The 27788-nt window shown below is 50.9% G+C and overlaps 2 protein-coding genes across 7 annotated transcripts in view; both read right to left on the bottom strand.

Annotated features, from left to right (window-relative positions):
- Window positions 1-13561, bottom strand: part of MKNK1 (MAPK interacting serine/threonine kinase 1) — a 41235-nt gene extending 27674 nt beyond the window's left edge. Inside the window, 3 exon segments of the mRNA XM_035699108.2 lie at window positions 1519-1669; window positions 3379-3550; window positions 13443-13561. Coding sequence (XP_035555001.1) covers window positions 1519-1621 — 103 coding nt within the window. The 5' untranslated portion in view covers window positions 1622-1669; window positions 3379-3550; window positions 13443-13561.
- Window positions 13562-16782: 3221 nt separating this feature from the next.
- Window positions 16783-26594, bottom strand: MOB3C (MOB kinase activator 3C). Of its 6 annotated transcripts, none has more exons than XM_025420206.3 (4): window positions 26528-26594; window positions 21530-21998; window positions 19026-19228; window positions 16783-18701 (listed from the first exon to the last, which is right to left on the bottom strand). In XM_025420206.3, the coding sequence occupies exons 2-4, from the start codon at window positions 21945-21947 to the stop codon at window positions 18672-18674; spliced, it is 651 nt and encodes a 216-aa protein (XP_025275991.2). In that variant the 5' UTR covers window positions 21948-21998; window positions 26528-26594; the 3' UTR covers window positions 16783-18671. The 6 variants fall into 6 exon arrangements, with proteins under 6 accessions (XP_025275991.2, XP_025275993.1, XP_035555123.1 ...); XM_025420208.3 differs by lacking the exon at window positions 26528-26594 and adding an exon at window positions 25958-26123; XM_035699230.2 differs by lacking the exon at window positions 26528-26594 and adding an exon at window positions 25984-26111.
- Between the last annotated feature and the right edge of the window lie 1194 nt (window positions 26595-27788).

Below are 27788 nucleotides of genomic sequence, written 5' to 3'. Positions count from 1 at the left end.
GAGCCACACTGCCCACCAGATCAGCAGATCTGTTCTCCATGTTTTGGTGGAGCCTATGGACAACTGACCAGCTCCTGCACCTGGTGTGTGATACCGAAGATGATCATTTGCCCCATAAGAACACGTCTTTGCTGGCTAACTCAGCTCCGCAAATGCAATTCACTCCTCCCGAGTACTCGAGAGTTCTTTTCAAAGTCTATGGTTCACTCCTCCTCCCAACCTATAAGAGTTAGTTCCCTCAGTCACAACGGCTTTCCAGAGAAGGAAGAGTGGTGAGAGCAAGCTGATGAGTACAGTGGTCCATCCTGTCGCTTCCTAGTCACCAGCTGGTGGAGGCCCCCCAACAATGGAAACCTGACGAAGTGAAAGGAAGAACCAAGACTGAGAAACATGAGGCTGAGGAGGAGGCAATGACGAGGGGCCTGGGAAGAAAGAGCTCATCAGTAGTACTCTCTGAAGGAGTACTACTGGCAGCCATGGTGCACACTGCTACTAGCTACAGCACACACACTTAGATGGGGCTCACCAGCTGCCAGGCAATGTCCCAAGCATCTTGCAAAACACTACATTCTCCATAGCCTAACTTCTTTAATCTTTACAACTCTATGAGAGAAGTATAATTATCCTACATTTTACAGGTAAAGAAACTGAAGTACAAAGAGATTAAGTGATTAATTTCCCCATGGCCACATAGCTAGTAAGTAGCAGAGCCAGGATTCAAATCTAGACAAACTGGCTTAAAATTCAAGTTTTTAACTATGAGGTTATTAGCAGTATACTTAATATTATATATTTCATATATTAAATATTATTAATATTATATTTAAGCATTCATGCTGAGAGGCAGGAGGGATAGCCTGTCAGAGTGAGCCAGGCACCAACAAGAATGCTTTTATTTAGAAACCTTACCACAGAGCTTCCCTACTGATGTGCTGTGAATGAAATATTGATCCCATCACCGGGCTGAACAGTATCATTTTCTGTGTGTGCTATGATGTCAAAAAGGCTGGGCAAAGCTGCTCTAGCTTATACAATACAAAGGCATTATCATCACATTATCATTACTGTATTATTCTGAAATCTGATTTATCAGAAGTTTGTTTTACTTGGAGATAACTGTGTATTTTGTGTTTTGGCATATTACGGAGGATGAGCTACAAACCAGTCCAACCACATTATTTCATGGTAGTTCTGGTATCAGGTACAAGGCTACATTCTTCTTTTCTCTGACCTATTATTAGTTGGTCAATTTCGTTTCTAATGGTATCATTACTACGTAGGGGACAAGGTCAAGGAAAAAGTACACTTAAACAGAAGCTAGTCAATTTAAGGCATAATGGGTGAAAGGAGCCACCTGTGTCATCAGCTCAATCAAAGGACAGTCGGTGAGCATGATTCCAAGGGGCTAGGCCATTTCACAGGTTTTACCCAGGAGTCCTGTGTGTAGGAGGCCAGCTCTCATTAGGCAGACCACAGTATCTCACTCAAGTGCAGTGAAAGTGGCAGTCGGAGACCCACCAGGGTGCTGGCAGGGTGCCAAGTCACAGCAGGCCTCAAACAGGGCTGGGATAGCAAGATTTCCAGAGGGAAAAGGTCTGGAGTCAGGTCCATCTTCTTCCATTGTTCTGACTCTGGGATCACAGTAGCCTTAGAACTGTCATGGCATCTCCTGGGGGGAGGAATGATCAGAGGAAGGATGGAGCCTGGGTAAAGGAAGTGTTTGCTTCAGAAAGAGCAAGCAAGAGTGAAGGATTGTGTTTGTTTGAGCAGGACAGGATAAAAAGCTGAAAAGGGCAGGCTGAAATCACATCACTGAGGCTTATAAATGTGGCCACAAGGCCCTCTGGCATCTGGTTCCTAGATACTCTGCAACCTTACCGAGCCCTAGTCATTCTTTCTCGGGAAAATGAAGAGTGGCTGGTTCAGCTTGTAATTCAAACAATCCCACAAATGCTTTTTGATGAGACAACCACTGTACTCTGGTATGCACATAAGTACTTTACGAGTATTTCCACTCTGTCACACAGAATATTAAAAAGATGTGTTCCCAAGGGTTGAGATTCACTAAAATTAGCAATCTTTACTGCTTCATCAGGACATTCTTAAGTGAAAATGGCATTTTTAAGAAAACTGAAAGTGTAGCAATGAGGAATACAATGACTGTTAGGACAGTTCCGGGCTAGTTAGGGCAGTTAGGACTGCCTAGATTCATGCTAAAGCACCACCACTTCTACCCACTGCCACTCTGCAACAACAAATAACATCTTAGTGCTATTATGAAAACAGTTTTGACCTGGTAGATACCCTGTAAAGGTTCAAGGACCCCCAACATCTGCAGAGCCCACTTTCACCACTTGTGAACCACTGTTCTAGGCAGTGAGAAGAGACTGGGCCATGAAATTGGCTGTGATGTGCAGAACCAAGTGGAGGCTGGCGGGGGACTGGGAGAGCAGAGAGAGGCTGCTGCAGCCAGTAAGAAAGCAAGGAAGGCCTGTGGCTGAGGCAGGGATGGAAGGAAGAGAAAGAGGTGAGGGGATGAAGCTGGAGGCAGAACTGGTTCTAGTTCTGCCAAGCAGCTAGAGATGGTGAAGAGTCAGAGATGTCTATCCTCCTTGAAGGAAGAGAGGGGGCCTATTTTCTCTGGGTGTCCCCCCTACCCAGCAAGGAGCCAGCACAGAGGGGGACTTCGATATATGTTTCTGAACTAAAGTCACGTAACCACAGAGCAGAGGTACCATCAAAGAAGGGGAGAATTCAGGAAGGGGAACTAGTTGGGAATGGGGCAAAGGGAAGACGGTGTGTCACTGGGAAACTTCAGAGGAAAAAGGGTGATACACAGCTACAAAGGACTATAAAAGCTCACAGATCAGGCTCAAACCATCCTTGCCCAACCTTCATCTGACTCAATCTACAACTAAGGCATTTTTTCTAACCTGCCAGGCAGGATGGAGCCTCAGGCATTCAAGAACACTTCACAATAGCATCATGTATGTCACAAATACTACAAGTTAATAAAAGAAAAAACTAGAAAGATACATCTCAAGCTATTATTAACAATGGTTACTCTGGGTGATGGAAGTTGGGTGGGTACAGAATTATACTTTTGATACCTTGTATTTGATATTGTTATTTATGGCACAGTTGTTTTACTTTTATAATTAAAAGTAAGTAAGTATGTTTTACTTACTACACGGTTTTCCTTATGACCTTCTCTGCTATTGTATTCTGGTAGAAATGTGCTCATCCCTACTAAGTGACTGTCTTAGGCATGCCAGGCAGCCCAGCTAATCCTAGCTGCCCACTGAACACCAAAATCTCCCACCCACATCCAACCCAAAGCAATCTAAAAGGTTAAGCAAAATGTGTATCCAGCCTTACCTTGCCCAGCTTCTGAGAACTAAATCCTCTGTAAACTGAAATGAAATAATGAAGTAATGCTCCTGCCAGAGGGCTGCCGTCTTCCAGCTAAAGGAAGTGTTTCAATAGTCTCTGGAGGTAGCAGGCATTCTTCACTTCCCCGCTGGCTTTTGCTTCATCTGGCATGAAAATCCTTAAAGAGCAGAAAAAGAAAAGATATAAAAATCTGACTTCTTTAAAATGATCAGAGAAGATAAAGATCACCCTATGTGTCCCTCAAACCTATACATCACACTGGTAAGTAGATATACACAAGGCCCTCACAGATTTCCTGTCTTTAAAATAAGGCATTTGATCATTTGAAAATGCCAACACTAAGCATGTGAAGATTTAATGAGGGTCTGAGTAAAAGTTTTCAGATTCTGTTTCCACTGTGGGATTGCAGACCTGGACCTGGAGGACAGATCTGGACAGCTCTGTTCACTGAGGTGTGTTCTGCAGAAGGTAAAAGCTGACACCTCTCTGGCATCCACATTTTTAGAGATGAATGAACTCTGACTCCATCTCTTGGTGCCTAGGTCCCAGTCTCGCAGACAGGAGGCCACAGAGACAGAAAGATAAAGAAAATGCTAAGAGTAGCAGGCAGTATAAACATGAACAATGCATAATTATCGCTAGCTTACCATGTGATGACTTCATTTTCTATATGTCCGCTGCAATTTTCAATCTTGAGACTAGCTACCATATGTCAAATGAGTACCTGCTTCCCCTTTCTCCAGTGGAAACGCTCTGAACATGCAGTTTAAATCTGAATTCTAGGGTGCCTGGGTGACTCAATGAGTTAAGCGTCTCACTTTGGCTCAGGCCAGGTCATGATCTTGGAGTCCTGGGATGGAGCCCTGCGTCAGGCTCCCCGCTTGTCCTCTCCCTCTGTCCCTTCCTCCTGCTCCTGCTCTTTCTATCTCTCTCAAATGAATTAATAAAATCTTTTTTTTTTTAAATCTAAGTTCTGGGCCCTTGTGCTAACATTTCTAAAATGGTTTTCCAACTAGAAGCCAGATATGTTTCACCATAACCTCAAATCATGTATCCTAAACTCAACTTGTCCAACCCCTATCCTTCATCCCTTCCCTTCTTCTCTATTGAATTCTATTGCCCTGCCAGCTGCCTAGCCACAGATCATCTAAATCATTTCCACAGTCTCTTTCTCCTCTAACCTTGTCATTCCAAACATGCACACGATCAAGCTGTCCCTCAGCCCGGCATGTTGCTTCTTGAGAATAACACCTATTCATCTTCAGGGCCTCTCACGAATTACTGAAAGTGGCCCCACAGATTACAGCAGTCCCTAGCTCTTTTCTACCTCATCCAGCATTTCATCTCATCCACGGCATGTTACAGAGCTGGCGATTCACATATAGATGTGGCTTGCCCAGTAGGCCATAAACTCCTCAAAGGCAGGGATGGATCTTTTTCATCTTTTTATTTCTAATATCTAACCTAATATCTGGCTCAAAAAGGGCTCTAGTAAAGATCTGACTAAATTACTTCATCCATAAAATATTTCTTTATTGTCCAACAGAGAATGTTAGCACATACAATTATCTTTCCTACTGTGCTTCTTATTCTCCAACAACTCTCTGTGGCCCCATGAAACTGTTTCCAGGGCCCAAAGAAGCTCAGGTTACACTCCCTCTCCTTGTGGCCACATCTCCAGGGACAACCTTGGACACCTCTGCACTTTAACTCTTTGCCTTTTGTCTATTCCAGGTTCCTTCTTGTTGCCTGCGGTAGGAGTTGGCCAATTTCTTTCCTACAAAAAGCCTGATAATAAATATTTTAGGCCATGTCACATGACCTCTGTCGTGACTACTTAATTTTGCCTTTGATCCCACAACCCTGAGATCATGACCTGAGCCAAAATCAAGAGTTGGATGTATGACTGAGCCACCCAGGTGTCCCTTTATTTTATTTATTTGAGGGAGAAAGAGTATGCACATGAGTTGGGATGGGGGAGAGGGAGAGAATCTCAAGCAGACTCCCTGCTGAGCATGCAGCCTGATGTGGGACTCAATCTCAGGACGCCAAGATCATGACCTGAGCTGAAGCCAAGAGTTGGATGCTTAACCGACTGGGCCACCCAGGCACCCTTTTATTTTATTTATTTGAGAGGGAGGGAGGGGGAGGGGGGAGAGAGAGAGCGCGAGCGAGCACATGAGTGGAAGGGCAGAGGGAGAGAATCCCAAGCAGACTCCCTGCTAAGCATGAAGCCTGATGTGGGGCTTGACCTCAAGACTCTGAGATCATGACCTAAGCTGAAACCAAGAGTTGGGTGCTTAACCAACTGAGCTACCAGGTGCCCCTGGAATTTGGATTTTATATAATTTTCCTGTCACAAATAATCTCTTGAATTTTTCCCCTGACCATTTAGAAATATAAGAAGTATTTTTCACTTGCAGTCCATACAAAACAGGTGGTAAGCCAGATATGGCATATAGGCCATAGTTTGCAACCCTGCTTATTTCTCCTCCTCACTAACTTCATTCCTCCCCTCCCCCCAGCTCACATACGGACACGAATGCATCTCTGTTCACTTCCATCTCTAGCAGGCCTATAATAAAAACAGAATTCGGGATCCCTGGGTGGCGCAGTGGTTTAGCGCCTGCCTTTGGCCCAGGGCGTGATCCTGGAGACCTGGGATCGAATCCCACGTCGGGCTCCCAGTGCATGGAGCCTGCTTCTTCCTCTGCCTGTGTCTCTGCCCTCTCTGTGTGTGACTATCATAAATAATTAAAAAAAAAAAAACTTAAAAACAGAATTCCCCTTTATGGATTTTGTGTTATTCTGCTGTTTGGAACTACTCAAGGGCTGGGGAAGTAGAAAGTGCATGGGCTTCTAAGCCATGGGGGCCTAGATTTAACTCTGGCTTTCCTATTTACTAATGAAGTGGCCTTGGCCACAATACTTAACGTCTCTGCTTCACTGTCATCATCTATAAAATGGGGGCAAGAACACCTACACTGCAGGTTGTAAGAATTAAATGAGCTTATGTATTTTAAGTTCATGGCACAATTGCTAGCACAGAGTAGACACTCAATAAATAGCAATTATGACTCTAGCTTGAGATATGGCTTCCCCAGATCATCTGTGGCCCTCAAAAGTACTCTGTAAACCACAACAAGGCAGCCAGAAGGAATAAGCTGATAATAAAGTACAAAGGCAGAGAGATAGAATTGGGAGGTTTTCAGATTCATGACCTAGGATTCTAAGTGCCTGGTTGGCCCTGATTCCTTCTGCCATCATTTCAAATTCCTCTGGGCCCCTTATCCTCCTCAGAAAGAATTTCTGACTCTCACTCTGCTTGAATCTTCTCAGCATTGCTTACTAAATACCCCAATGAGCCCTGGAGCCCTCTCTTCCTTCCTGGACCTTTTCCTGGGACAGGGCTGGGAAAGGATGAATGTGGCCAGAACACATCTACATATAGCAGCCTGTCACTGGGTCTTATATAGGCTGGGCACCCAATTCCCTCTCATTTCTTCTGAACTTCCTGCCTGTATACAGAATGAAATTTTTCCAGAGTTCAAGAACTATTGAACTTCTTTTTCTATAGAAGTTTTAGAGCAAAAAGCCTGTATAAAAACAAGGAATCCATCATATTACTTTCAAGTAATATGAAAACATCCCTGAAGGACAGAGAAGACTAAAGCTTATAGTATCTCTGTCCTTGGTCTGAAAAGCCAGTTTGAGCCTGTCATCTCCTTGCTCCAACACTTCTAATGGGTGTCCACCACCACTGGAATAACCCAACTCCTGGGCTGTCACTCAGGGCCTCCTCAACCTTGCCCCTCCTGCATTATGTCCTACCTCTCCTCTGCAGAAATCCTGACCTATAGTTCAGGTAAAATGGATGATCTGTTTCTACTTACTGCCCTCAACAATTTCCAGCTCTTCACACTTACGTAACATGTGATTGTACACCTCCTTTGGACTGTGGGCTGGGAATAAAGACTATGTCTGATTTCTCTCTGGATACCTTACATCTAGCAAAGGGCCCAGCATGGGACAAACACCCAATAAATGTTAATAAATGAATGAAAACACCTGAAGTTATTCTTCTCTTAAACTGTTTTAGCTGGACTCTTATTAGCAGACAAAGCAGTCTGGGTCACTGCCAAGAAGTAGAAAAACCAAAAAGAAAGAAAAGAAGCATGACCAATGTGATCCAAGCAACGGAAAATAGGTTTTAAGAGTGAGGTAAAAGAAACCAAGACTGCTTAGCCTGGAGAAGAGAAGAGGAGGCCTAACTGGATTCTGGCTTTAAGTACACAAAAGGTTCTCTTGAGAAAATCTTGATCTCATCCTGCCTTCATAATCAGAAGAAAATTTTCCACATTCATGGAAAATGGAATAAGAAGAAATGACTTAAGTTAAGGTCAGAGGGGTTTAAGCTGGAGAGAAAGAAGAACCAAATTAGGTACCACTTTTCCAGAGATACTGTTATTGTACTTTTCGGCAAGTGCATTGGAGGGGTCTTACTTAGCACTTTTGTTGAAGGCTGTGCAAAAGGGAATAAATATGCTGCTCTGTTCCTGTTTACTGTGGAGATAGGTAGGCGAAAACACAAGTCAGGTAAGATTTTATAATGAGCCACTGACTTTCGACTGACCCTTTTCCTGCAGGCACTTTCTGTCATGTTATACTTTGCAGCTCTGTGATAGAACAATGTATTATTTCAAAGTTTCCTGATGAAGCAATGGAAGGCAAGAAAAATAGATGTCAGAGTAAGAAAGTAGGGAAAATCAACCAAATAAATATACCTTCTATAAAAACAATAGCATTAATAATCATGGTTAATATGATTACTACTAAAGCTAACATTCATCAAGCACCTACTCTGTGCTAGGCCTTGTGTTAAGTGTTTGACATGTTATCTCAATCCTTGTAACAACGCTATGCAGTAGGTAGTATTTGTATCCCCATTTTACAGATGAAGAAACTGAGACCTAGGAAGGTTAAATAACTTGCCCCAGTCATACAGCTAGCAAGTGACAGAGCCAGGACTCAAATCTAAGCCAGTCTAACTCTGGAGTCTATATATAACCTAACTACTATCAATCCAGAAGAAGAATAAGAGGTTGGAATTTAAAGCCTAATCTCTCAGAATCCAGGTGCATATTCCTGGCCACTTCTTTATACTACCCCAAGCCAGGAAGAGGAAAGCAACACAGATCCAATATTGCAGAGAAAGAAGCTGAGATCAAGGGCTCATAGATGATAATGAACAGAACCAGGACTTGAATGTAGCAGCCTAGTGACTCTGAGTGTGGATCTCTTTCTTCCATTATAGATTCTTGTTGAATATGAGGGTAAGAAAATGAAGGAATGATATCCGCCAAATGGGTTTCCTCCCCAGACACTTCTGTAACGAACTGCTAATCTCACATTAGAACTGAATGTGAAACATAAGGTTGCCAGCAGCCTCTGTAAACTGATTCTGAGATTCTACTAGCAAAGGATGGCAACGCACTTGGTTGATGGTGCTACAGCAGCTGCCAAAAATGCTCACACATTAAACTAATCAAGCAGATCTGGACCAGGTAACTTCCATATTAGGCTAGTGGTTCACAGTTTAAGCCTGAACTGGATTATTCCAACAGCTCCTCATTGATATTCTCCTTCTGGGACCTTCTTTGCTCCAGGCTGGCCTCCATTATGCAGCCCGAGTAAACAAGCCCAAGTCATGGTATTAGGAGCCTTGCAGCATAATGGAAAGAACATAGGTCTTTGAAATCCAACACTCTTAAGTTTGGACCAAGCTCTGTCACTTACTTGCTACCTGTCCTTGGACACTTTAATCTTTCTAAGGTCTGTCTTCTTCATCTTTAAGTTGGCGATAAATATAACCATGTTGTAGGATTGTGAGGATTAATTAAATTATAGTGTGTAAAGCATCTAACATATTGCAAGTCACAATGCAGAGCAGACCCTCAATAAATGTTAATGTTTTTCCTCCCAACTCTCCTCTACATTTTGGCCACAATCTACCACTTCAGATAATTAACTCTCCTTACGAAGTCCAATCCTCTCCTACACACACACACACACACACACACACACACACACACACACACACCTGTTCATCTCCACTTCTAGACCACTGCTCAAACTGCAGCTTCTCATAGGAATGAACTTTTTTCCAAAGCCCAGCACAAATGTCCACTTTCAGGAATCCTTCTCTAGACCCCCTTTGGTTGTGCCGGGATTGATTTCTCCTTTTCCCAAACTCCCACTTTGTTTACATTCCTTACTACATTTACCACAGCCAGTCTGATTTCAGTTATTTATGTGCTTCTCTGTCTTCCCAACTGCACTGGAGGGAGAAGGCTCTGAGAAGATAATTACTTATAGGAGGGCGGGAAATGTGTTGCTTTCCTCTGTGTGTATTTCTCAATACCAGAGTTTTGTGTATAGCAAGAGCACAAATATATGTGTTTATTGAATTGAATCATGCCACCCTTGATTGGGTACTTTTACAGAAAGATCCTGGACTGAGTTTATTCTAAAACTGCACTTACTACCTGACTTGATAAACATGATAAACTAATACTCATTGGCTTGCTTCATTTTTTCATTCATTCCTTCAACACATTCCGGGTTCCTCTCAAGACATTTCCCCAGGTTACAGGGGGACATGGCCAGGAGGAAATCTCTCACTCATAGAGAGAACATGACTTGGGAGCAAGCTCTTTAGAAAACTGTTCCACTCCCCTGGTAAGGAGATGACTGTCATTTCCATCATATTAAAAATCAGAGCAGTGGAATCAGAAAGTAGATCTGAATGATTTCTGTCTGCCTCAGTTTCCAAGTCTGTTTATAGACTGTGTGCCCCAGTCACACAGCCATCAAGTGATAGAGCCAGGACTCAAATCTACCCAGTCCAACTCTGGAGTCAATATATAACGTAGCTACATATAAGGTGTTACATCTAAAGCATGAAAACAGTATCTCTTTTCTAGTAAGTGCTCAATAAATGTTAAATACTATATTTAAAAGATAGTGGACTGGAAAGAAAGTCAGGACTTTCGCTTTTAGTACTATCTCACTTTTAGCACTATCTCCACCACTGACTGATTCCTTGTGCAGTCTTAATCAGGTCCTTCCCCTCTTGGGTCTTCTCCCCATCTGTAAAATCAGAAGTAGAACCAGATGGTTCCCAAGCTCCTTCTATCATCAACAATGTGCATTTTTCTATGATAATCAAAGAGCCTTCTGTTCCACACGCTGAAGCTGTTGGCAAGGAAAACTGTGAATTTGTAGTTGCTGGTTCCCAGTGGAAAGGACCAGGGCCAATGCCAAGCCCAAAGGCAGGACACCAGATTAATAAACCACCTGTGAGTTTTCCCCTGCATGAACTGTATCACACTCAGCTCAGGTCCTTTTTTTTTTTTTTAAAGATTTATTTATTTATCTATTCATGATAGACAGAGAGACAGAGAGAGAGAGAGAGAGAGAGAGAGAGGCAGAGGGAGAAGCAGGCCCCACGCCAGGAGCCCGATGCGGACTCAACCCCGGGACTCCAGGATTGCACCCTGGGCCAAAGGCAGGCGCCAAACCGCTGAGCCATCCAGGGATCCCAGCTCAGGTCCTTGAACAGAGCACCACCTTCCAACAAAACTCACAGCAAAGGCATGTGAACAGTTACTGTTCAGCAATGAATAATCTTACCTTGTACAGAATTCCTGCACTTTCTTGCCTTTGATGCCTGTAGTCAGAGCATCATCAATCTAAACCAGGGCTCTCCTTAGGCACAAAGACAAGGAAAAAACGCAAAGGGCCACTCTGAATCTGAAAGCTCATAAAACAAAGACCAAAGCGAGTACATAAAAAATGTTAATGACTCATTCAACCACAAACACTGCAAAGGCCTACTATGTGCCAGGAAGAGGAGGCATGAAACAGACATGAGTACACATGGGGAGACATACCCCAAGGTAGACAGTAATCAGAGCTAAATTTGAAGGTCAGCCCCTGCTATAGAAAATGGGAAGGAGGGCAACTAATTCAGTCAAGGGGATCAGAGAAGCTTCACTGAGAAGGTCATATGAGACATTGATCTTGAAAGATGAGAGAAGGAGGAGGGAATGCCACGAAGAGAGTACAAGCAAAGGAACACGGATGGGGGGTTAAGGAACAAAAACTAGTTTATTTTGACTGAGGCACAGGGTGCAGGTTTGGGAGAACAAAGGGAAATAAGGCAGGAGAGAAGTCTGAGAACGGATTACGGGGGCTTGTCTCTGTGGCTGAGGATTCCAGACTCTATATAGTAGGCAAGGAAGCCTGCCAAGGTTTCTGAGCAGAGACATAACATGATGAGAACATTGTCTGAGGAAGATCACATGGGCACCCAGGAAAAGGATGCAAAAGGAACCAAATGACTAGATTGCTAGGGGACGACATAACAGGAGACCATACACACTTCCTAAGCATGTGCTGGAATCCAACAGTTCACAGAGCCTCTCTCTGCCAATGTCCAGCCTCACGCAATCTAAGTTTAAGAGGTGCTCACTTGCCAGCCCCTCTAACCATCAAAATCAGCTACAGCACGAGAGTAACAGGCTTCTCAAAAGTCAAGAACCCAATTAATTCTGGGATCACAGAAAAGGAAGCATGCAAGTGGGAGAAACTGGGGAAGGGGACACCAAAGTCTCCAGCTGGTTCAGCTCCATATGAGAACCCAACCCTGGGTCTTCTTTTTACAACACTTCCAGCCTCACTCTTTTGCTAGTGCGACTAGTGTCACTGGTGCAACAATATACATCAATGGTCCAGTGAGGTGCTTGGCACATGAGCCACGGTCAAAACGCACTAGTCCTCTTCCCATCCCATTCTGCATGGTCAGTTCCACCTACAAAGTCCACAGGCGCTTCAAGACTCGGGTCAGCTCAATTCTTCCCCAAGGGCCTCTCTGAAGTGCTCCCATCCCAAATGACCTATTGCTAGAATAGGTGCCATACTAGGTGACACACGTCATCCTCGTCAACCTTCACAACGACCTTACGACACCCCTTTTATACAAGACAAGCCAAAGCTCTGAGAGGGGAAGTGACTCAAGGACACACGGCTAGGAAGTGGCAGGGGGGAGACACGAAGTAGGGGTGGTTGAAGGGGAGGTGGGCGGGGGTGGGGGTGACTGGGTGACCCGCACTGAGGTGGGCACTTGACGGGATGAGCACTGGGTGTTATTCTATATGTTGGCAAACTGAACACCAATAAAAAATAAATTTATAAAAAAAAAAAAAAGGAACCTAGGACTACGGAGCCCAACGTCAAGCACGTCCAACATTTCATTCATGTCACCTGCGCTGGGCTTTGACCTGCCACTGACCATCTGACAGGTGTTCAGGAGACTCCCTAAGAAGAGAACAGGCCTCGCCACCTTCTGCCCGGGCGTGATCCTGGATCGAGTCCTGCGTCGGGCTCCCCGCGTGGAGCCTGCTTCTCCCTCTGCCTGTGTCTGCCTCTCTCTGTGTCTCTCATGAATAAGTTAATTAATTAATTAAATCTTAAAAAAAAAAAAAAAAGAAGAGAACACGCCTGGCCTCCTCTCACTGTCCAGCGCCCCCCACATGGGCAGGGCGCTCAGATGACCACAGCTGACTTTAAGACAAGGTCGCGCACACGGATGATAAACTCCGCACGTGAAAATCGATTCGCGCTGTTGGGATTCTGAGCCAAACAGCCTGGTGGGGACGGAGTTTCAGGTGGGCCAGTGACTGAGCTCCGACCCGGGCACCTGTCGCAGACTCATCCTAACCCCAGACACCGGCTGCGCCCGGGCCGGCGACACGCGCCGCGTCCTGAGCTTTGCCGCAGACGCAACCCCGCAGGTCACAGACCCGGTCCCTGACGAGAGCCCTCAGGAGGCCCTCCCGTCGGCCGTCCCTCCGCAGCACCATCGGATCGTGACCGCGGGCCGCTCCGAAGGCCCTGACCCGCCCCGTCCCGGGCACACCGACTCGTTCACAGCACCCCCCTCCCCGCCCCGGGTCGCTAGGAGGGATACCTCGCCACGTCGCCTTTACCTCAGCGGCGGCACGGGTCGCGCGCACCCACCTGCAGGTCGCTCCGAGAACGCGGAAGAGGCGGTACTAGAGCCGAGGGGCGGGCCCGGCCGGAGGGGGCGGGGCCGCGCGTGCGCCCTGGTGGCTACGCCCCGGGGCGGGGCGGGGCGGGGCGGGGCGGGGCGGGGCGGGGCGGGCCAAGTAAACTGGGGAGACGCGCGGGAGCCGGGCGGGGAGGTCGCCGGGGCGGGGGAGGTCGCCGGGGCGGGGGAGGTCGCCGGGGCGGGGGAGGTCGCCGGGGCGGGGTGGGCTGGCTGAGTCGGGCGGGCTCCGAGCTGGTTGCGTTTTCAAAGTGAAGGTCGGGAAGTCGGGGAAGCGCCAGGCGGGAGGCGGCCTAGCAGCGGCAGGAGCTTCCTGAGCTAGGATGGGATTTTTAAAGTGCCTTTTGCACGTGGGGAAATGCTGCCAGTCTTCCCTAAAACGAGGGCTAATTCTGTAAATTTTCAGACGTTTGGGGCAGCCCGGGTGGCTCAGCGGTTTAGCGCCGCCTTCAGCCCAGGGCGTGATCCTGGATCGAGTCCCGCATCAGGCTCCCTGCGTGGAGCCTGCTTCTCCCTCTGCCTGTGTCTCTGCCTCTCTCTGTGTCTCATGAATAAATAAAGTCTCGGGATCCCTGGGTGGCGCAGCGGTTTGGCGCCTGCCTTTGGCCCGGGGCGCGATCCTGGAGACCCGGGATCGAATCCCACGTCGGGCTCCCGGTACATGGAGCCTGCTTCTCCCTCTGCCTGTGTCTCTGCCTCTCTCTCTCTCTCTCTCTCTATCATAAATAAATAAAAAAAAATTAAAAAAAAAAGAATAAATAAAGTCTTAAAAAAAAAAAGAAACTTTCAGACGTTTGTGTACCTAGCATTTCACTGTAAAGGGTTTCCTTGAGTAGAGCGTTACCCCCAGTAGTTCAAAATAAAACACTTAAAAGTTCATATCTTGGAGAAAATTAATATTTTAACTGCATTCACATTACTATTTCAACCAGCCCCCAGCCCTCCCCAGGCTGCAAGTGTAATGAGGGAATGCGAGTGCTGACTTGGGTTTAATTCAGGTCCTGACTCTTGAGTGTGTTTCCTCCTTATTGAAATGGAAGTAAAATCTCCCTTCCCTGTCTCAGGACTGTCGTGTGGGGGTGGTCAGCACTGCTAGTTAAAAGCCTCTTGAGACTTCCATCCCACCATCCTGATAAAGGTTTGTTCCTTTCCCCTTCTGGGCCCAGTCTTTGCATCTGCATGATGGAAGGAGGTTTGCAACAGGAGAGAACAATCAGGGATTTGCTACATTTCTCAGTCTGAGTGAAGGCTGGACAGGGAGCCTTCTCCCAAGCTTCTGTGTTGAGTCACAGAATCCCGCAGTCCAGCCTGAAGGCCCCTGTATATCCTGACCTCTCCCACCCATCACTTTCTAGGCTCCTCAAGCTTCATGTCCTCAGTGGCCATGCCGGCCTGTTCCTCTCTCTCTTCCCTGAATATCTCACTAGCCAGCTGGTCCTGATCTCTCAGGCCTTTGTTTCAGTCCAGTTTTTCAAAATTGCTATGTCTCTATGTTCATGGTGACCAAGTTCAGTTAATACTAGGTGAAGGCTCTGAAGGGCTCTGAGAAGGAAGGGCTCCAGGAGAGCTCCCTAGTCAAGTGGACCTCCAGCCACACTGTGGCTCCCTTCCCTACGCACTACAAACAGCTCCCAGGGGTGGGAGAGAGGGCATGGCAGCAGGAAACATCACAGAAGAAGCTACGGCGTTCACCAGGGCCAACGTCTCGTGCCTCTGACCCAAAATGGGGAGAGTGCCTTGGTTCCTCCTCATTCCTTGCTCTAAATATTTTTATGGATCTTGAACAGTCAGGAAAACAAAGCCTTCTGCAGTGGCTGCCCAACCAAGCTGCCCCTCTACCCCTAACACATTGCCTCTCACAAGACCCTCTTCTGCTGAGTCCCACCCTGTGTGGTGGGGGAAATGCTCCCTGCTTTCCTCTGGCTTGCTGAGGCACCAGCTCTCTGGTCTGCATCCTCCTTTTCCCCTACCTCTGTCCAGTCTTCTCTGAGCATCCCTCTCGGAGGTCCTCAAAGCAGTTTTGTGATGTCTTCCTGATGTATTCAGACATTCCCATGATAAATGCGGGCCATGGCCACACAGTCCTGAGATAAATTTACCTTCTCTGCCATGGTGTTTTCCAAAAGAATTACGAGCCCAGACACTGAACTTTGAGTCTGAGCTGTCCAGTCATTGAGGAGGTAGTGGGTGACCTGTCACAGGAGGTGTGCAAGCAGAGGCACGTTTTAGAATGCTGGGCTGGGCCTCCTCTGGTGAGCCCAAAGAAGGAGCAGCAGAGTGGAGGGCCTTCCAGATGGTACAGCAGTGAAAGCAGGGATACTGGGCACCAGGAAGGGAGCCAGGCAGCTAGCCAAAGACAGACTTGTTTTGGTAAGCTATTACATGTCATGCATTTAGAACTGTGCCCGGCACTTAGTATTAGCTATTACTCTTATGATTGTGAATGATCCACAGACTGTGAGTAATAAAGGAGCTCAGAGATAAGTCAGTCTTACTGACCAGTCCCACACCTGGTCATGAAACAGACTGGGAAATCAAGGTCTAGAGGGGAAAGAGGCCCACCATCATACCTCAGGGACCGGGCTGGGACTGGACTCCAGGCCTCTGCCTCCCAGGAGGGCCACTGAACAGAGCCGGGCTGTCTCCTTCACAGGGAGAGGAAAGAGCTCTAGGTGGCCCTTTGCTGACTCGTCTGGGCAGCTGGTAGGTAAGGGACAGTGGAATGACAGCAAGTCCTTAGCTACAGGCTCAACTGTCTCCTGAGGAATAAGCTCAGAGGTCAGCCCCATGTCTTGCCACCCCCACTCTGAGCTCTAGCCAGCAGCCAACAAACAGCCTTTTCTTGAGAAGGGCTTCCTTTTCTATGATTAGGGTTAGGACTGTATTTTTGCTCTGTGCCTTGGCCCATTAGCTCCAATAAACCACCCGGACTAAAAGGGTGAGGTGAGCATAGCCATGCCAGAGAACCTGAACTGAAACAAGACTCCCAAGACACTGAATTCCCGAAGGCAAGGGCCAGCCCTCCTTACTCTGGGGGTCCTAGACTAGGCCAGAAATTCTTGGTCCAGAATTCCCAGAGCCCTGGGAAAACTTTGGTGTCTCCACCCTGGAGAGCTAGACCAGACATAACCACACCAGTCAGCCCTCCACATGGCCTGGGATCTCAGGACAAAAAGCCCTCCCTTCTCCATTCTGGCCCAGTTCCCTCCATAGCTTGCCAAGGAGCCATGTGGCACCCAGACCACAGCTTCCCACCAATGTCGCTTTAGTTTGCCTCCTTTATTTAACCAAAAATAACAATAATAAACTCTTCCCTCTGTTTCACAAAAATAGATTTCCCGTCTCCCACCCCCTCCCCAGTGAGCACTGGCCGCAGCCTAGAACCACAGGGAACCTGAGGGAATCTCTGACCCCTGGACCCCACCACACCCCAGAGCCTCTGGCAAAGCTGCTGGGTCAGTGTTTCCCTTGGGAACTTCTCCAGAGGCAGCGGTCCCGGGTCCAGCTGGCAGGCCCCAGGAGCCCCATCTGCTTCTTCAGAGATCAGCCAGCTGCAGGGCCACGGAGAGGGGCATAATTTTGGAGGCTTGGCTCAGCATACAGCTCCAGAAGACCCAAGGGGCTGCGGGGCACTGTGGCATTCATGAGAAATCCTTGCTCAAGGCAGGAACAGTTGTGCCCTAGGGAGGGGCTGTCAAACCCTTTTTCCCCATGCAGCTCATATCCCTATGCAGCAATCCACATGCTCTGGGGTGGGAGTCAGGACTCCTGGTTTCTACTCCAGCTCCACAAAAGCCTTGCTGTGTGAGCTTCGGCTTCCTCCTATGTACACAGATTTATCTCTAAGACTGAATCATCCTCAGGGATCCTCAGGCCCTTTCTGGCTCTCCATCCTGGCTCTCCATCCCCTGCCTCAGTTTCCCCACCTGTGGGTCTGGGCACAGGGCTGGACGTGGCAGTGTGGGGTAATGAAGTGTCGAACGAACATCCCAGGTTCTCTGTGGACAGCTATCCAACCAGCTGGAATGTCTCGGGGATGGCTGGGCAGGAGGCAGGTCCTTGCACAATGGGGGCTTTCCAAGCTTGGAAGAGTCCATTCACTAGCAATACGTCTTCACTGCCCTGGGATGGGAGACAATTCTCTGGGGTTTCTGAATTCAAGTTCACTAGCTCCTTGGGTTGGAGGATTATCTTGTGCTGGGCTTCAGATCCTGAGAGCCAAGTCTATAGATTCTGGGAGCTAGACTGGAGTGTATGATTCCCACTTTAGGGACCAGAGGACCTATGTGGACATAAGGGATAGTCCCCAGCGCTCAGGAGGCTGTCTATAATCAAACTTTCCTGGAGGCAGAAGGATGAGTGAAATGACAGCTCCTGGGCATCTCCGGGTGAGCAAATCAGAATCTCTGTCTGTGGGGGGCCAAGGATTTAGGTGCTCAGGGCAAGACTCCCTTCTTATGTTCCTTTGCTCCCCAGAACTCATGCTTATGGAAGATGGTAGCCTGAAAGTTCAAATACAGAGCTACATCTACATCATATTTTGTGCACTTACACAAGTGGTCAGACACACTGAGTGGGGGCACTGACCTGTCGTCACTCCTACAGTGGTCATGGTCTGGTGGTCCCAATCCCTACTTCCTTCCTTTCATTCAACCACTGACCTAACACATAGGGAGGGCCTACTATGTGCCAGGGAGGGTACAGCAGCCAGCTCTTACACACACACCCCACAGTGAGAATCACACACTCACAGAGAGTCATCTGCACTTATTCACACACACCTTGCTTCCGCTCTTGTATGTTTCTTGCTAACTCAGCCACATCCACATTCCCCACATAGGCGTGGGAACCACCACGGAAGGGGTAAGTCCTGAAGCAGAACCCTAGCCTATCGCACCCTTGGACATCACGTGGAGATGTAGCTCCTTCTTTCCTTCTGTTTGCCCACCTTTCTCTCTCCCCTTCTCCATCCATAAGCGGTCAGGGGGCATGTGGGCAGATGCCAGAGAACCACAAGTCCAGGGGCTCTGTGTGTGTGGAGGGGTCCCAGGGACTTCAGGGTCCTCTACCACCAGACTCCTGAGGGTCCCCTCCCAGTGACTCTGTGTTCAGATGGTCCATCTGACAGGCAGCGACTCCAGGCTTGGGCTCAGTGACAGATACGCTCTGTCATCTCCCTCTGCAGAGACATAAGGTAGCAAGGGGTCACTCAGAGCTCAGCCTACCAGGCAGCCCCTTCCCAAACCACAGGGTCTGGCTGTTGCTCTGCCTAAACCTGGCGTCTTCCCACCCAGCCCCCTGCCCACCCCAACTCCAAGCTGTAGATCTGAGTCTCTAAACTGAGACTTGAATGAATTCTCTATTAAAGAATCCACTGTTAAATGAATTGCCTTCCCCTAATTTAGCCATTTGGGTATTGGATTTTCTGCAAGTAGTCAGCCTTCGGATCCGGAAGCCCTGAGGTCAGCCCCAGGAGGGGAGGGCAGCAGGGGCCTGGCCTCACCAGTGGTTCCAGCTCCCGCTGGTCCACCAGGCTGAACTCGCGGATGAAGTAGTAGAAGTGCTTGTAGCAGGTGTTGACGTGTGCTTCGGCCCCCATGCCGAGGATGCTGTCGAAGTGGTGGATGTAGACATGGACAAAGACCCGGAAGAGGCGGGTCAGGATCTTGGTGCAGACCTGCTGGAAGTTCTTGGGGAAGGGAACTCCTAGGGGGCGAGGATGGGCAGCAGTGAGGGGATCAGCATCCTGGCGGTGAAACGCTGCCCAACCCTGCCCTCCCCGCCACAGGCAGCCTTCACCCAGGATGGCCACTGCCCCGCAGCAGACAGGGAGACCAAGGTCTGCTTTCTTCCCACTTCCCTCTTTTGTTTGTTTAAAGATTTTATTTACTTATTTACGAGAGAGAGAGAGAACAAGCAGGGGGAACAGCAGAGGGAGAGGGAGAAGCGGACTCCCTGCTGAACAGGGAGCCTAATGTGGGCTTTGATCCCAAGACCCTGAGATCATGACCTGAGCCAAAGGCAACCATCTAACTGAGTGAGCCACCCAGGCACCCCTCCTTGCTTCCCTTTTAAACAAAGCACAGATCTCACTATGCCTCTCCTCCCCTGCTGAAATACAAATCATCTCCCACATTTTCCCATCACCCAGAGCAGGACTCTGCAACCATGTTGGGGTCACTGACCAACCCTTCTTCAACTTTGATGGAAGTTTTGCCCAAATTCTCTGCAGAAATATGTGCATCTGCAGGTGCTGCCCCATGACATCTTGGATATAGTTCTAAGGTGAGTTTATCAACATCTACAGTCCATTTTAAAAAACACAGGTCTTCAGGATTAAGTTCTAACTTTACAGCATGGTGGCTGCCCAAAGCCTTTCCATGATCTGACCCCAGCCTCTTCCTCCAGCCCCATCCCAACTCCTTCCTCTTCATACACTCACACAGCAGGCCCCAGATCCCTAATCCTGAGAATTACAATCTCCTCGAGAACTAGTTCAGGTCCCTCTCATCCCTTCAACTACACAGTAACACAAAGAACCTTCCAAGTTTGAGCCGGGCTCTATGCTGGATCCTCTGCATCTTTTGCCTCATATGATATGGGATAGCCCTTCCAGATATGATGATAAAGTAGAAGTGTATGATGGCAACGCCACTTGCCCAAGGCCATGCTATTAATTAGTACAGACTGGAGGCCAATTCAAATGCTGTTGGCCCTGCACTGCAGCAACCCGCAGAGATAACACCACAGCTCCTGCCCAAGGGAAGCTCCAGCATCTGTGAAAAAGGCATAGTTTCTGCACAGTGCCCCGCGCTCAGGGTAGAGATCTTGGTGACTATGCCTTCCTCTCTGCTGTGGCAGAGCCATCCCCAGGATTAAGGCAGACACCTGGGGTCTCCCAGGCCTGGAGGTTAAGACTAGAAGGTAGTAAGAGCCCAGACACAGGCCCACACTGGTGCACCCTGCTCCATATGGGTCCTCACGGCTCTCAGATAGGGCTGAGCCCTGCCTCTCTGTGAGCCCTTCCACGCCCAGCCCAGGCTCCTCAGACTTGTCCTGCTCATCTAGACTTGCGGCCCTGGACCCCAACAGACCCACACTGCAGTTCCGAATCTCTGATTCAATGCACTGTCCCTCTGTTGGCCTCAGGGAAATGCAGGTGTCCACTGCTGGGCATGATAGTGCAGGAAATGGCAGACCCCTAGATGGGGAGGGGCTGTGAGCACTGAATTGTGAGTCATTGCCCAGCCTCTCTCAGTATTCAGACTTCTCCCCTCTAGGCTTGCCCACTCTGCCCCACCCGTCTCTGATTCCCATAGCCTTAACCCGGAGGAAGAGGAGGCTGGGCGGGGAAGGGGGAGGGGTGTAGGGGTGGGGGTAGGGATGCCATGATGAATACAGTGTCATGCTCAGCGCCTGGGCCCACGCCCCCTCTTGCTGCCCTTGGGTGGGGAAGCCAGTGTGCTTTACTCATCATCTCTTGCCACCCTCGCTGGACTGCCCAGCTGAGATAAGAGAAGGCCCCACGGCTTGGGCCTGACAAGGAAAAATTCTGCCCTCAGAACCCTCTGAGGTTGAGATACAATCTGGCCCTCCCAATCCCCACCCCCTTCCCTTTCCTGGAGCCGAGTCAGAGGTAACAGGGGGCTGCAAGTCAGTCAACCCAGGAAAGGTGACAGGCTAGGAGGACCTAGAGGCATCTCTTCAAGAAGGTTCCAAGAATCATAGTGGTCTTGCCAGGGTGGCTCCTGGAGGCACATTTAAGCTTCAGATAAGAAGAATCCCAAGTTGAGAGGCAGGCAGTCCCAGCTCAAGATGCCTGATCTTGAGCAGACACTTACCCTCCGAGCCTCAGTTTCCTCTTCTACAAAATGGGGATGAAACCCATGCCCCCCCTCCAACCCCAACCCCAACCCCTTACAGAATCACTATGTTAAACTAAATGTGTCATCTGTGGAATGGGTTCTGGTGGCTCCCTCCCTCCCCGGCTGGCCAGGTGGCACTCACCAACGCGAGTGGGAAAGACGTCCTCGTCGTTGATGAGGCCCTCGATCCAGTCCATGAGCAGGGCCATGTAGCGCGGTGCCGACAGCTTGGCGGGCCGCCGGTACTGGCGCTCGTCCTGCCAGCGGTACTCGTAGCGGGGCCCCCCGGCCATGACTGGGCAGCTGGTTTCGCTGCAGCGCTCGGCCATCGTGCCGTAGATGAGATTGATGCGATTGAAGAAGTCCACCACGTGCACCGCGATCCAGTCGTCGATGCTCTCCCCCGGCGGCAGCCTCACCACGCTGCGCAGGTCCAGGCCCGACTTGAGCGAGGCCTGCGCCTTCTTATATAGCTCAAAGCGCTGTGTGCCTGGCTCGAAGCGCTTCCGAGGCCGGAACGTCTTGTCCTTGGCGAACACCTGCTTCAGGCACAGCGCCATGGCCCGGCTGGGCCGAGGGCCAGGTGTCCAGGGGCAGGACCTGTGGATGCCCTGCCAGGGCCAAGGGCACAGAGAGAGCGTGGTGGTCAGGTCCTCACCAAACGGCTTTGACTGCCCAACACATCACTTCCCTCGCACCCTCAGCTTTGGGCCAGCCTCTGCGGCCTTTGCCCGGAGTCTAGATCCTCCGGACCCCCTAGCGCCAGGCCCCTGCCCTGCCTCCAGGCGCCCCCTGCCTCCCTCTGCCAAGCGGACACAGCCCTCCCATCTCATTTTTTTTTTTTAATTTTTTTTTTTTATTTATTTATGGTAGTCACACAGAGAGAGAGAGAGGCAGAGACATAGGCAGAGGGAGAAGCAGGCTCCATGCACCGGGAGCCCGATGTGGGATTCGATCCCGGGTCTCCAGGATCGCGCCCTGGGCCAAAGGCAGGCGCTAAACCGCTGCGCCACCCAGGGATCCCTCCCATCTCATTTTGTTTCCTTTCCCCTCTCACTGCATCTCACAGAGATCTGGGCCTGGGCTCCAAACAGGTGCTCATCTGTCTTCTTGTTGACCATTAGAGAGGTGGCGGGAGCTTCCTGCAGGCCCACCAAGAGGCAGGGGCCTGGATGAAATGACCTCAGGGGCACCCCATGGGCCAGCTGGTGCAGCGTGGGAGAGCCTGGCTGCATTGTGCTGGGGGTCGGGGCAGTGGCAAGGCTCCGCCTTCAGCTTCCTATGGGATATCCCGTAGTCCATCCGGCCACCGGGGATTCCCAGGGAGCAGGAGGGACTTTTCTACCAAAAATGTACTTTCCTTTTATTACCCCAAAAGAGGAAAGGGCCCTGATATGGCCAGCTGGGTGGCCTCTGAGTGGGGCTGCAGGCGCTGGAGGAGAGGGGGAGGTGGCAGGTCCAGATAGGTGCCACTTCCTCTGACAGTGGCTAGAGATCCTTCCCCACCAAGCCAGCCTCCTCCAGCCCCAAACCAGAACAAACCACTGGCCTCTCCTCCTGCACCTGATGGTACATGTTCTGAGTACCTACTACGTGCCTGGCACCAGGAGGTGGGAAAAATACAATGAGATCTACCCAGCTGGGCCTATTAGAATTCAGACAAATTTGCTTTGCCTCTTAAATGGAGGCATCTCAGAGTCAGAGCAGACTTTGGAACAACAGTCAGAGCCCCAGGCTTGGAAGCAGGAGTCCTGGATTCTAGTTTCACCTCCACCATGGCTGGTGACCACTGTTAACAGGCATGAGTCTGGCCCATAGATAGAGGCCAGGTTTCTGGGACTCACGTGGTAGTCATCTCACCTGCCCTATGGGTGTGTGAGCCCTTGGGAAAGGTGGCCCCAGGTACCTGCTGAGACCAGAATTTAGGGCTAAGGCTGAGTGTAGGCGAAACACTGAGCTGTGGTTCCAAGCTGACCTCTGACCTGGCCTTGACCCTGATCATCTGAGTCCTGACTCTAGCCCTAGACTGAGGCTGAATACAGCCACGAAGCCTTGCCTTAACCTCAGAGCTGACACTGGAGCACTGGAGCACTGAACTTTCTAGAGTCTCTAATAATGCTCAGGGAGGATGGTGGGGCGGCGGGGGGGAGAAGGACAGGAACAAGGTGATAGTTGGAGGAAGGTGACATGTCAGGCAACAAGCCAGGCTGGTAGAAGAGTCTGGAACAAGAATTCTTCCTTGTACTCACAACAAGCAGGCCAGGATGGGGATGGTTAAGTGAATGACAGGTGTTTGGCAAGTAGGGGCAGGTCGCCTAGCAGGATCTTGTACTCTTGAAAAAAATCCCTCAAAGATGTAGAAAGTCATGTCATCCATTCCTTGATCCTCGACTTCTACCCAAAGAAGTCCCTAGTGTGGACGCTGAGTTCCCTGACTCCAGAACAGATCTCCACACTTCACATGGCACCTGTATTCCAAATTCTGCTTGGGTTGAATGCTTCCAAAATCACTCCCACTGCGAGAGGGGGGGTCCTGGTTGTCCTACTTTGCACAGCACCCTCTACTGACACTTACCAACAGACCCCCACCTGGATCACCTCAGCCTATCTTCCCTGCCCACTTCCCTCCACCAACTACAGGGGGCTGCTACTTGATCCCCCAGCCTGTCCCCACCCTCTTGCCTCTGTGTGTTTTCTTACACTGGTCTCTCTGTCTGACTCTGCAAGGTCAGGTTGAGTGGCATCTCCTCCCACAGCCCCCTCCACTGAACCCAGATGTCTTTTTCTTTGGGTGAAAGGTGCTCTTTTGGCTACTGTTGTCCTCCCCTCCAGCCCAGGTCAGGGACTGGCATATGGTTGATGCTCAGGCTTTAAGTAAAGCTTGGAATCAAGAACTGCAGAGTTGTAAGAGCCCTGAGAAATCAACTGACCAACCCACTTCTTGCACAGATGGGGAAACTGAGGCCCTCTTTCTGAGCAGCCACCGTTCACAAAGCAAGTTACTGGCAGGGGATCTCCAATGGCAGAACTGGGAACTGGGAGAAGGTGGGTTCAGCCCATCACTAAGAGGAAAGGACTATTTTCTTGTGCTGGGTGGTCACTGGTCTGGAGGAGGTAAGGGGGAAAGAGGGAAGCAGAGGGAGAGGGGAAGCAAGATTCCCATCAATTAGACCCACCCCATTCCTGTTCCCCCAACATGCTGAACCTCCCCCACCCCACCCCCCCAGCACCTTGAATGTCCAGACCAGTGAGCTAGACATCAGGAAGGGGAAGGGGAAGGGGGACTCTACACAAGTGGCATGCCACTTGTCTCTTCACTTTCCACTCCCGTGTCCTTACTGGCTTTCCTTCTCTCCCTGAACTACGGCCACTTGGGCCCCTTAGCGCCGGGGCCCGGACTCCGGGCGGCTCTTGCCCCTAAGTGCCCCGGATGCCTCACTCCCTCGGTGGGCAACCCGCTTCCCAAGCCAGGACCACGGGCGGCCCGGCCCGTTCCAGGGCCACACCTGCCACTCCGCGGGCCGGCCCCCCTGGGAACCAGGCCGCAGCGTCCCCGCGGGGGGTGCGGGCGCCCCGAGGGCCGAGAGCCAGGAGGAAGGTGGACGTGGGGATCCCCCCCCCCCCCGCCCCGGCCGCGCCGGGCCCCCGCCCCACTCGCCCAGCGGACGGCCGGCGGCTCTAGGACCCGGAGGCGCAGGCCCGCTTCCGCTCCGAGTCACGCCTCCGCCCCCCCGCCCCCCCGCCCCCTGCACCCCCCGCCCCCCTGCACCCCTCGTCCCTCCTGCACCCCCCGCCCCCCCGACGTGCTCGGACCCCGACCGCGCGCCGCCGCCCGCCCGCCCGCCTTGGGGCCGCTCTGAGCGTGGCGGCGAGGCCGGGCCGACGGGGCGCGGGCGCTCACCCCGGGGCCGCTCGCTCCTCCTCCGGCCGCGGGGCCGCCGCCTCCTCCGGGTCCTCGGGCCGGGCCGGTTCTCTCGGCCGCGGGGCCGCGGTCCCCTCCGCCCCCGCGGCGCCGCCGGCCCCGCCCCCCCCCCCCGCCCCGCGGCGCCGCGGCCCGGGGGGGCGGGGCAAGGGGACCCCTCCCAGCGCTCGCGCGCCCGCCTTTCCGGGAAGTCGGCGGCGTCCGGCAGCTTCCCTGCGGACGAGGCCCCGAGCCGCCGGCCCCCCCGACCCCGCCGACCCCGCCGACCCCGCCGCGCTCCGGCCTCGGCTTCCCGGGCTGTAAAGTGGGCGCGGAGCCGCGCCGCGTGGAGCGCACCGGGGGCCGCCGGTGGGTCCCCGCCCCCGGCCCCGAGCTCAGCCAGGGATCGGGGCTGCCCTCCACCCGAGCCCCCAGCTCCTGGCGTGGTGCCTGGCACCAGGACGCACTCGATGCCCACCTGCGCTGGGGCGCGCGGGCGGGGTCCCTCACCCAGCCCGGAAAGGACAGGCCCTGAAGGAGGCCAGGTGACCCTTCCGCCTCCCGACCACCCAGGCTGCGCGGACTCTCCTCACCCCTCTCCCCAAGTCACCCCGTTCCCCCCGCCAGGCCTTTGTTCCAGCTCTGCCCAGTTTGGAAGATCTTTTTTACCTCCTTCCTTCCAACCAAAGCCAAACCTTTAAGACCTGGTCTGCTCTCTCTCTACTTTCCAACTTAGGTTCCTCCCCTGAGGGCAGACAGGTGTCCCAAACCAGTACTCAAGGTGCTGTGGCCCCCAGGCCCGGAGACCCGGTGGCTGACTCCGCCCGGGGGTGGGAGGGAAGGCTGGAGGCCGTCTAGGGTGGGAGGAGCGAGATGGGCTCCCGCAGTCCCGGCGGAGGGGGCGGGAGGCGAGCGCCCCCCCCCCCCCCCCGGAGGTAGGCATCTACCGTGGCCCTGATGCCCCACCCGGCTCCCCTTGTGTCTGGATCTTCTGTTCGCTTGATGGCCTGAGAACAGACTGAATCCTTAAGAATCCCAGCTCAGAACTGAGGATTCAATCTTCTGTTAAGCACCTATATTTGTCACGGTCTAAAGTCTAAAGTTCTCTTTCTTCTTGATGTCTGAATCTTCACTCTGCCCCAAATCCCCTATAAGACAATCATATTGCTGACTTAATCAATACCCTGTCTGGGCGCTGAGGGCAGAAGATCAGGTGATGAAGCACGCCCAGCTACTGACCTCAGGTGCTGACAAGTCAGCAGTAGGGACAACGCACAGAGGGAGAACGCAAGGTCGGAGCTCCGTCATCCAGCGGTGAGAACACTGTTCTGGACTGCTGGCCAGCGCTTCGAAAGAGTGGGCTTATCCACAGGAAGTTCGTGGAAACTCAGACTGGGCACTCTGCGGAGAGTTTATTTTTTTATTTTTATTTTTATTATTATTTTTTTTTGCGGAGAGTTTAAAGAAAGCATCGTTTACAGGTGTAGTCAGGGTGCAGGGCGACCACAGTGGTGGCATATCACCAAGGGCTAGCAAGAGCAGCCCTTTTCTAGCTACCCTGGGCGGAAGCTGTCAGCCTGACTGAGGGGGTGCTGGGACAGGGTGGTGAAAGTGGGGGCTATGAGGAGGGGGCTACTGACAGGAGCTGCAGCCTACGCTTGCCAAGCACAGCCAGCTCAGAGCAATCATGGTGCCAAGGACTGGGGGGCAAATCCCACGGAAGCCCTGGACAAAGGAACCTCTGTGCAGCCCATAGATGTGGGCATTCCCCTACGGCTGGAGGGAGGATGCAGAGTGTAGCTGGACGGGCAACAGAAGGTAAATGCTTGGCACGTGGGCCCAGAGACTGTGACTTCATAAAGGAAATGGAAACTGCTTATGCTTTCCTTATCATTTCAGTTCTAAATATTTCGAAATTTCATTGTCATTTCCTCTTTAACTCATGGATGATTTACAACTATGGTTTTAGTGTCTCAGCCTATGGGAGGCTTATATTCTTCTTGTTGACTTCTAATTATATTGCATTGTGGTCAGAGATCATGGTCTGTAAGATTCTGTGGAATGTGACGTGACTCCCCCTGTGGCTTTGAACATGGTTATTTGCTGTCCCTCTGAGCTGGGTTTTATAGGATGGGCAGGAGCTTGCCTGGTGAAGAGTGAAAAGCACAGGACCTTCTGTTGTGGGAGATATAAATGATCCATTCTGAAGGTATTTCAGAAGTTCCCAGCTTATCCACATTGCTCCCTGGTGTCTGCCTCAATACAAGCTGATAGGCTGGCAGGTGGGATGGGAGGCAGATGGAAGGGCGGAGGAAGCCAGAGATGACCCAAATCCCTCAAACACCTGCATGGCTCTCAGTTTAGGCAAGAGAGACTGTCCTTCCAGAAGGCTCTGCTGGGACTAAGACCCAGACCTTGGGACTCCTGGGTGGCTCAGTGGTTGAGCGTCTGCCTTCTGCTCAGGTCGTGATCCCCGGGTCCTGGGATCAAGTGCCGCATA

This window comes from Canis lupus, chromosome 15, assembly GCF_003254725.2.
Source record: "Canis lupus dingo isolate Sandy chromosome 15, ASM325472v2, whole genome shotgun sequence".
NCBI classification, from domain to species: Eukaryota; Metazoa; Chordata; class Mammalia; order Carnivora; family Canidae; genus Canis; species Canis lupus.
Note: the sequence above shows the minus strand (reverse complement) of the source record. Positions and strands in the feature narration are given on the sequence as shown.